Source organism: Adiantum capillus-veneris, chromosome 28 (assembly GCF_014529385.1).
Source record: "Adiantum capillus-veneris isolate H3 chromosome 28, ASM1452938v2, whole genome shotgun sequence".
Lineage (NCBI taxonomy): Eukaryota > Viridiplantae > Streptophyta > Polypodiopsida > Polypodiales > Pteridaceae > Adiantum > Adiantum capillus-veneris.
This window is the reverse complement of record NC_140958.1, coordinates 93,157,478-93,168,282: the sequence shown is the minus strand read 5'-3', so window position 1 is coordinate 93,168,282 and position 10,805 is coordinate 93,157,478. Positions and strand designations below refer to the sequence as shown.

The following is a 10,805-nucleotide window of genomic DNA, read 5'->3' as shown; positions in this document are numbered from 1 at the left end:
ACTCGAGGATGCTAATTAAATCTCTCTCTCTCTCTCTCTCTCTCTCTCTCTCTCTCTCTCTATATATATATATATATATATATATATATATATAGAGTCTCTACTATTCAGCTTAAAAAGTTAGCATCTCTTACCAAAAATCCCAATGATACTTGAATGGCCTTACAAAACAACTCCACGAAGACAAGTAGCAAATCATCTCTCTCTCTCTCTCTCTCTCTCTCTCTCTCTCTCTCTCTCTCTCTCTCTCTCTCTCTCTCTGTTTACGCCTATCTAGAGTGCTATGGAGGCTAGGGCTATTAAGCTATTCAATTCTCCTACTTCCGCCTCTTTGCCAGCTCCCACCTGTTTGGGTTTTGACACCCTTGCAATTGTCACTCATTGGCTACTCCACATGTTCTTGCTCGGCAGTTGAGGTCTGTTGCTTGGAGGCTCGAGCTTGCCCTATTGGCCATGTGAACATCCAAAAAAGCCTTTGCTTTAATAGAGAAAATAGATGCACTCTTTGGCCACATGGACAACTGGAAATGTTTTTGTCTCGATTGTATCATAATCATCTAATTCATTATTATGTTGGTTGGTTCTAAGCAAGTCTCTCTTTTTCTCTCTCATGCATTGTCTACTTACCTCTACCCTTCTGAATCACCAACTTTGACAAATGTGTGTGCAATTTTTGTTCACATTTTAGCTTCTTTTCCCCACATTTTCTTATTTCCACAATTCTTGAGCACAAGAGTTATATTTGAGCTGCAGATACTCCACAAGATATGTTTTTTTTGGTCTCATAGGTCATATTTGATCTTTGAGGATAATAATGAAATCTCTCTCTCTCTCTCTCTCTCTCTCTCTCTCTCTCTCTCTCTCTCTCTCTTTCAACTTTAGGAATTCACATTTTTACAAAAAATCTCACTAATACAAAGACACCCTTACAAAATAACTATGTAAATACTAGTATCAAATCATCTCTCTCTCTCTCTCTCTTTCTCTCTCTCTCTCTCTCTCTCTCTCTCTCTCTCTCTCTCTCAACTTCAGTAATGAACGTTCCTTACAAAAAATCCCAGTGACGCACAAACTCTCTTACAAAATAACTATGTGAAGACCAATAGCAAATAATCTCTATGACTTAAATTCAACGTTAGCAATGAATGTTCCTTACAGAATATCCTAGTGACACACAAACGCTCTTACAAAATAACTATGTGAAAATTAGTGCAAATCATCTCTCTGTCTCCACAACCACGATGTGAACTCTCTTTTTGTGATGCTCATTTCCATAATTATTGAGCATAAAGAGTCACATATATATGAGCTCCACACACCCCACAAGATATGTTCCTTTTGGTCCCATAGGCCATATTCAAGACCTTTGAGGGTGATAATGATCTCTCTCTCTCTCTCTCTCTCTCTCTCTCTCTCTCTCTCTCTCTCATTCCTTGCCTACCTCTCTTATGAAAAGAAGTTTGTACCCTTGCCAGGTTTCTTCATTGTAGGGAGTGGTTGAAGCGTCCCTAGCTAACATGTCACACAACTTGTTGATCATCATCTGCTACACGTTTTCTTACAGGGCTCGAAAGCGCATCGTAAGGGCCCTCCATAGGGGACATAAGAGGGCCTATGGGAGCTATGTCTCTCTCTCTCTCTCTCTCTCTCTCTCTCTCTCTCTCTCTCTCTCTCTCTCTCTCTCTCTCTCTCTCTCTCTCTCTCTCTCTCTCTCTCTCTCTCTCATTCCTTGTCTACCTCTCTTATGAAAAGAAGTTCGTACCCTTGCCACGTTTCTTCGTTGTGGGAGTGGTTGAAGCATCCCTAGCTAACAGGTCACACAACTTGTTGATCATCATCTGCTACACGTTTTCTTACAGGGCTCGAAAGGCTAAAGCGCATCATAAGGGCCCTCCATAGGGGCCATAAGAGGGCCTATGGGAGCTCTCTCTCTCTCTCAAGTGCCGTGGAGACTAGGGTTTTTTAGCTCGCTAGCTATTTAGCTCCCCAGGCTACCTCTTTAGTTCTCTCAATCGTGCCCTTGTTAGCTTTGCGTCGTCACACTTGCTCAGTTACTGGCATCGCTACAACTCATGCCTCCTCTCTTGGCTCCCCATGACACTAACTGACACCTCTTGTTTTGGAGGGGATCTATCGCCCTTGATCATTGTTGATCATGGACCGTCCGATCCATTTGGAAGGAAAGTATGGATTAGGCGGGTTTGACCTCATAATCTTCCAGTCACGAAGCGAATGTCTTACCACTATGCTAATTAAGGTACGCATTTTGTTATGCAAGAGAAAAAGTAGCATCGTATTAAGTAGTTACGATATGCCCGCGATCGTAGTTTACACCGAGTTCACTTTGGGTTTACACCAATTACTTCACATTTAGTTAAACCCTACCCATGGGGACGTGCCCTTATTAGAGGAAATGAAAAATAGATAGATTATATTGTGGAAAATGTATGCCCACATAATTTTCCAATTAAAGTTTAGATAAAACCAGTGATAATGGTTGTCTTTCCTGTCCGAATGCCTAAAGGTCCCTATCAGCCAGCCCTCGATTGCTTTAGACTGCATCTAAATAAACACGATGCTTGCTCTTTCACAGATCCCTACAGACTTTAGAGCAACAAGATGCAGTGTGTGGGGATGAGGCGCACTTCTTATGATCAGCTTCTACTCAGATCATCGCCTGCATTGCACCTTCTTCTTCTTCTTCTTCTTCTTCTTGTAACTAGCTCTCTGTTTCTGTCTCGTTTGGCAGCAACGGCCAATATGCATTCATGTCATCCAGAAGACAGATCGGCCCTTCTTGCTCTAGAGACGGCCGCAACTCAGTCCTACGATGATGAGGGCAACCTAGAAGAAGGGCAGCGGGATGCGTGGTTAAAGTGGGATCGTGGGGACGTTGCAGATTGTTGTGAGTGGCAGGGTGTCAGATGTGATGCCACAACCCGCAGAGTGGTCGCCCTCCAGCTCCCTTATAATGACACATCGTGCAATCCAGCTGATTATTATGATTGCACACCGGCCGCATGTGGGCAACTACCTGCCTCTCTTGCAAGCTTGGAGTCCCTGGAAATTCTGGACCTGCAAGGCACCTGCTTCTCCTCTGGGAACCTCCCTCATTTTCCCTTCCTGCCCAAGCTCAGGTACCTCAATCTTAGCTCTTGCTATTCATTGGAGCTCAACCTTTCCAGTCTATTCAGCTCCCTGCCCGGCGATGCCATCGAGTACCTTGACCTCGCTTACCCGGATGCTTCCATATCCTCAGGGGCAGTAGCTCAGCTTATCCCCCTGCAGTTGGGCAACCTGCAGAACCTGGCATACCTGGATCTCTCTGGTTGGTCGCTGGACGGTCTCATACCCAGGCAGAGCCTTGGGAGCTTATCCCAACTCAAGCACTTGGCTTTGGGTTTCCGCAATAATTTCTTTGTGCAGTGGCCGGAGGAGCAGCTGGATGGTTCGGGTTGGGAATGCAAGTGGAAAGCTTTGGAGTACCTTTCTTTGGATGGGGATATTCGTCTCCCAGCTAATAATTCTGGTAATGGTTCGGTCCCTTTCTGCCTGGATCGAGAGATCGTGTCTCACCTCAAGGCACTCTCTTTAACAAGAACGTCAGCTCACAGCTTCCCGGCTTGCTTTTGGGACCTACCTCTCTTGGAGAGCCTTGACGTGTCTTATAATTTCAATCTGCGAGAGCTGCCTGATCTGGCAGGGTACCCTCTGCTAAGATCTCTGGATGCTTTTGGCTGTGCCCTCGAGCAGCTCCCCCCCCCTGGCCGGCAGCCTCCCACTCTTAGAGAGCTTTAACGTGTCTTCTAATTTCAATCTGTCAGAGCTGCCTTCTCTACAAGGATGCCCACTCATGAGGGAGGTCATTGCATCTGATTGCGTCCTCCGTAAGTTCCCAGCGGGATTGGACACCCTCCTACACTTAGAGAGCCTTGACATCTCTGGAAATGAAATCAGTGAGACCCTTTATGAAGGACTTCTTGCCAATTGCACTTACTTGACGTATCTCAATCTAAGTTGGAATTCAATATATGGAGTCGTACCCCACTCTCTCCTCAAGCTCCCGGCTCTGGCTCACCTAAGTCTCTCTGGGAACAAGTTGTCAGGAGTGATTCCTGCAAGCATAGGCAACCTGCCATCCCTTTGTACGTTGACTCTCCATTTCAATTCTTTGTCCGGGGAAATTCCAGCAAGCATAGGCAATTTGTCATCCCTATCTCAGTTGGACCTGCTTACATTCTGGGCTTAAGGCATGGTCAAACAGAGCTTACTTAGGATAGTTTCACATGGGCAGCGTTCTACCCCTACCTCTTTGCATTAGCAAACAAAGCCTGAGGCAAATCGGCTGAGTTCACAAACAACGCTTGGAACTCGAGCTTTTTGCTTTATGCAACATACATCAAGTTTTCCAACAAGAGGCAGGGGTTGTACATCCCCCGTTCATGCAGATCTGCTCTTGTTAGTAATTGGATTGTGTGTATGTTGATTCTGCAAAGAAAATTGCACCATGTGTCGGAATGACGTGAGGTTAAGTGGTATCTTGGCAATAAGCACATGTAGGTGACATAGTTGTAACATCCCATGGAGAGAGAGAGAGAGAGAGAGAGAGAGAGAGAGTACAGGTTGCCAATACAAAGCTGGAGCTACGTCCACATAGCTGAAAAGGACAAAGCTATGGTTCTTATGCAACAAAATCTACTAATGATCAGTTTCATTCAAGGGTGCTTCCAGGCATAGTTGTGCAACTATGCCAAAATCGGCATAGGGTGCATCCGCATGCAGGGGTATTGACCCTGCCCTCACTACTGCTGTCCAACTCTCGATAGCAATACTGTCAAGCTGAGGAGAGTATTCGCACAAAGCTGGAAGTTTCCACTTGGCAAGGTGGCAACCGTTTGCAGCCTTTGAATTGTGAATGAATGTTTGAGAGAGAGAGAGAGAGAGAGAGAGAGAGAGGACATCAATTGTTGTGTCTATCTCTCTGTGTGTGCCCCCCTCAATGTGAGGTGGACCCCTACTCATTGCGATGCCGGTTAGCGAGGACTTGAAAGAGCAACTCTGCTGTTTTCTACAGAGTGGAAAAAGTGAAGTCTTTGTTCAATGCTACCCCTCAACTCAAGTCCATGTGAATCCGCAGCAGAGTTGGTTGGTTGGGTTCAACTCTAACCTTTGTGAATCCACTCATAGTTACGCCGCACATGACCATGTTTTGGGCATAGGACTCGTCTGCACGGCCAGGGTTGAACCCCTTGTCTGCAAACGACAGCCAACGCTGCCTTTCAAACTCAACTCTACCGAAGTTGGCAAAGTTGAGAAACGATGTGTTCTACCGCCACCCTCCTCAAATGGTGTTGCTCTTGCCCGTTGCATTTTACAACTCTATGCCAAAACTGCTGAGGTACGATAGGGATAGAACCCCCGCTCATGTGAATCCGCTCATAGTTAGCTATCAGTGCTACAAATAATTGTGCACCATGTCATCACCACCTTGCCAAACTTGATTTCTCATGTAACAAACTTTCAAAAAAGAAAATCATAATTTTGGAAGAATTCACAAATTTTGTTAGATTTGAAATGTAAAAATTGCATCATATTCCTCATGAAAAATAGAGTTAGGTAGTACCAAGATTGATATTTTTTCTCTTTAATTTGAATGCTCCATTTAAGAGAAGTCAATATTTAAGATTTTTCAGAGTTTTTTGAAACTGCTTTCTGTGAGACTGCTTTGCCAATTACTTGTCATAACTCTCCGCGTTTGTTTGTCAACAACTTGTCAGGACCTTTTCCGGCCAACTTGTCACAGCTTGTAATCTTGGATCTCTCAGACAACAGCTTCACAGGCATCTTACCAGCGCAAGTTATTCATGAAAACTTGAGAATCCTTTCGCTAGCCAATAATAAGTTGATCAGTGTTTCGGATGAAGCTTGGCAAGATTGCAACCTGGGATATGTAGACTTATCCAGCAATGAATTGTTTGGTGATGTGACTCATCTATTTGTAAACTGTACCATGTTGTCCTACCTAAATATCTTCAACAATAGCCTTAGTGGAACACTACCCCTTATTGTCAGCATATCAGTGAAATACTTGAATGTTGCCCAAAACTTGCTAACTTCACAAATCCCCCCAGCACTTGCTAACTTCACAGATCTCACTTACTTGATCTTGCACAACAACAAAATTAATGGTCCACTTCCTGATGGAATGCGACATTGTCGGTCCTTGGAGGTCTTGGATCTGAGTTACAATGGCCTCAACGATACAATTCCGGATTGGCTAACAGGCTCAAGCTTCCCATCCCTCAAGATCTTGGTGCTTAGCAACAACAAGTTTCATGGTTCTATTCCGCCATCACTAGTGCAAAACTTGACACTGTTGCAGGTGTTGATGATGGCCGATAACTGCCTCTCGGGGTCCATTCCGAGCAATTTGCATGAGCTCCATGGCATGGCTAATGCAAGTAAACCATCAATGGGAACCGCAGATAGTGGCTATGACAACTACGACATTGAGCTAACTATCCCAATGAAGGGCTCGGAGCAGGTATTGAAGGATTCCTACACTCTCTCTGTAATAGCTTGCTTGGATTTGTCAAGAAACCGGCTGCAAGGTCCCATACCTCCTCAAATTGGGAGCCTCAAGGGACTCCACATCCTCACTCTTTCGCATAACTTGTTGACGGGCCCCATTCCAAACACTTTGGGACAGGTCTCAAGAAATTAAACCTGGAGTCGTTGGATCTTTCTAACAATAGGTTGAATGGAAGTATTCCATCAGAGCTATGCTCACTCACCTCTCTTGAGGCCGTGAATCTGTCCATGAACCAGCTGGAGGGAGCCATACCAGATTCTTGTAGGAATGGTCAAATGTCCACATTGATTACCCAGTCCTGAGTTGTAGCTGGCAACAAGGGCTTGTGTGGCTTCCCATTTCCTGACCAATGCCCTGTTCTGAATGATCATCAGGAAGCAACTGTTGCTTATACTACCGAGTCCGGTGAGAGCTTCATGGCCAAGGTGCAAGATATAATGGCGCTAGAGGGCTTTGGCATAGGGTATGCCCTCGGCCTCGGTTTGGCAATCTGGTATCTCTTTTTCGTTCGACCTCGACGCAGGTTGGCAAGGTCATGCTGAGGAATTGGGCTCTCATGAGTGTTTTCAGCCGCTATGGTGATTAAAAGGTTGGAATTATATACCATAAGAATTTCCCTAAAGCACGTATCTCGACTCGACGTTTATGATCTCCAAGTAGCTAACATAGTAAATTCGGATGCCCTGCAAGACTTGAATCCACCATTTGCTGGGTACCATGAGCTCTCTTAATCTTAGTAAACTTGGACATGCCTTGGTTCGAGTTTACAAAATTGGTTCGAGTATGTTTTGGAAAATCGAACCGTGGGCATATATAATCTTATGAATTGTATATGTACTTCTCCTCCATGAATTACATTGCTTGGCCATCTGTCATTAACCATGCCCTTAAGTGTTGTTGGTAAGCTCCACAAGTGTAGCGAAAAAAATCTATTGGGTGTTTCGATTCGATGCAAAGCAAGGATCACTCTCATCATGCATCGGCGGATAGATCTTTGAGGTCTCTTGCCCGATTATTCCTATGATGTTGAAATCTCTCTTCTTCTCCTTTCTTTTCATAAGATCTCCTATATTAAGGCTTGCTCAGGTGAAGACACCCCTTTCGTGTCTTCTTAACTCCGTCACACCCTACCCCAAAATATTGACTGGTAGTCATGGGCTTTCCCAAATATTGTTTAATACTACAATGGTTGGATATACATTGCCATATGTGCTAGTTGGATACTTGAGAAGACTACATACTTATATAAGGTATTAATTACTACGTATACAAAATCGATAAAAACATAAATTTCATGGGTCTATCTTCTAAAGTTGAGTTTTAGTTTCTCTCTCTCTCTCTCTCTCTCTCTCTCTCACACACACACACACACACACACACACACACACACACATACACATAGTAAAGAAGCTGGATGGCACAAACTTTCCATTCTGGAAGAAGCAGATTTGGCAGGTTTTGGTGCAGAAAAAACAAGTGAAGCCACTGAAGCTCAAAGGGGAGAGACCAGAAGGTATGGCTGAAGATGAGTGGGAAGAGCTTGACGACTTAGGTTGTTCCACAATCATGCTGATACTGACAGAAAATGTTTACTTCAACGTAGCAGAAGAGACTACAGCGTATGGCGTATGGAAAAAGCTATGTGGTATGTACGAGAAACAAAGTGCTGCTTCTCAGATTTACTGGCTCAATAAATTGGTGGATTAGAAGATGAAGGAAGGGACAACCATGTCAAATCATCTCAATGAATTTCACACAATTTTCAACCAGTTAACAGCACAGGAGATAGTCTTTCCAGATTCAGTGAAGGCTATGTTTCTCTTAATCACTTTGCCAGACAGTTGGGATACTTTCCGTACAACGTTAAGTAATTATGTCGCGCCAGAAGGTCTTACAAGTGCCAATATAGAAGACAACTTGCTCACAGAGGAAGTGAACAGGAAGAACATTGACAAAGGCAAAGGCAATAGTGCTTTGGTCGTTCGAGGGAGACAACAGTTTAAAGAGAAGAAGGGTAAGAAGGCACAAAACCGAAGTAAGTCCGTGACTCAAAGTCAAAGAATGACATGGAATGCTACCATTGTGGCAAGAAGGGTCACATGAAGAGAAACTGTACGAAGTGGAAACAAGAATAAGGCAAAACAAAGAGTTCTGAGCAAAATGAAAAGAAGAGTTCAGTGAAGATTGAAGAGGTGAATGTCACAGGATCTGGTTCAGTCAGTGATTCTGGTATAGCAGCTGGTGACATCTTCCTCACAAGCAATCTTGATTCTGTTTTCTTGACTGCAGAGGATGGACATGCTATGAGTGATTGGATTATTGACTCAGGGGCATCTTTACATGTTTCTCCGCACAAAGAGTGGTTTACATCATATGTGGCTACTAAAGATTATGTCAGACTTGGCAATGAGCAAGTTTGTGATATACTTGGAGTGGGAGATGTTCAATTGAAGTTTCAGAATGGCTCTTGTTTATGGCTCAAGAATGTCAGACATGTTCCAGCAATCTGAAAGAGCTTGATCAGTACAGGGAAGTTGGATGATGCGGGTTCTGTGACAGCTTTTGGGAACAACACTTGGAAGATCTCCAAAGGTTCGATGACTATAGCACACGGAAGAAAGTCAGGAACTCTGTACACTTTACATTTTTCAGAGGTTAAAAACCATGTAAGTAATGTGATTGAGCAGCCAAGTGTGTCATTGTGGCATCGTAGGCTGGGAAAGAGGAATGGAAATACTTTCTCATTATGGTTATTTGCCTTGCTTTTCATTTCAAGATTTCAAGTTTTGTGAGCATTGTGTTTATGGTAAGCAAACACAAGAACCACACAAATAAAAAAGGAATGGTAGGGACGAACGGTTAGCTCTTGTGCATAGTGATCTATGCTGACCAATGCCTAGTTTGTCACTAGGGGGAGCAGTGTACTTTTGTAAATTCATAAATTACTATTCTTGCAAAGTATGGGTTTACTTCTTGAAGCACAAGGATGAGGTGCTCAAGGTCTTTAAGACATTCTTGCAGCTTGTGGAAAATCAGAGTGGTCAGAAGTTGAAGTGCTTGAGAACTGACAATGGTGGAGAGTACGTTTCCAAAGCTTTTTAAGACTTTTGTGAAGCAAAGGGGATAAAGCGGGAACTTACTGCACAATACAATCCTTCACAAAATGGAGTTGCAGAATGTATGAATAGGACCATTCGAAGACTAAGCATATTGATGTGAAATATCACTTCATTAGGGAAGTACTTGAAGACAAGCAGATACAATTGCTGAAGATCCACACCAAGGACAATCCTGTTGATCTACTCACAAAGGGACTTCCAGGAGAGGGCTTTGTGCATTGTCGTGAGTTATTGGGCATTGGATAGATGGCAGCCATGTAGAGATTTGTACATTTATGTTCATAGATTTACAGTTACTTAAAGTGCCACATTTGACTTTAAGTGGGAGGTTGTTGGGACTAAAGCCCAAGTGGCCTCTTATACGGATATGGCCGGCCGCCCGCCTAACTCACTCATCATTAACTCTTTGTATATACTCACATATAGTTTTGTCGATAAGATTTGGTCGATAGCCCTTAACCGGATTTTTTGTGATCATGTTTAGTGTAATCATGTAAATGTGTCAATAATACCTTATGATCACACAAAATTTGTTGTAATTACGTAAATATTAAATCCTTGATTGCTAGATACCATTGCCTCCCTTAGATCTTCAGATTCACTTTAGCACCTTAGCCTGCACATATAAACACACATATCCCTCCTTTTCCCTCTTCATAGCACCAATCAACTTTGGCTGCATCAACCGGATTAAATGACTTGAATAAGAATGCCCTCTTCTGGAGGAAGTCAAAAACAATAAGGAAGAGCATTACTTGGATGCTTTGAGCAAAATAAAGCAAGAAGTGGAAAAGAAGCTAATATTTTATGGAGAGAGATTAGAGTGGTACAATGGCATCCTCATTATTGTGGATAGGGACATTGGGAGAGCTCTGGGAGTGAGGCTCAATTAAGTATGGACATGACTAGAGAATGTGAGGTAGAGAGAGAGAGAGAGAGAGAGAGAGAGAGAGAGAGAGAGATAAGACGAAGAATGCCAATAGAATATTAAATTTGTTGTCTAGGTTATAAGATTTTTATCCTCATTATGAGTAGTGACGAGGATGTGGGACCGTCCAACCGAAACACCTATCTCTCAACGAGGGTCTTATGTC

At 43.4% G+C, this 10,805-nt stretch overlaps 1 protein-coding gene across 1 annotated transcript; it reads left to right on the top strand.

The window, feature by feature from the left end:
• Positions 1-2,551: 2,551 nt before the first annotated feature.
• LOC147420892 (receptor-like protein 18) lies at positions 2,552-7,743 on the top strand. Its single transcript, XM_086504360.1, has 4 exons — positions 2,552-3,529; positions 5,778-6,709; positions 6,967-7,085; positions 7,182-7,743. The coding sequence occupies exons 1-4, from the start codon at positions 2,620-2,622 to the stop codon at positions 7,321-7,323; spliced, it is 2,103 nt and encodes a 700-aa protein (XP_086360486.1). The 5' UTR covers positions 2,552-2,619; the 3' UTR covers positions 7,324-7,743.
• The last annotated feature ends 3,062 nt before the right edge of the window (positions 7,744-10,805 follow it).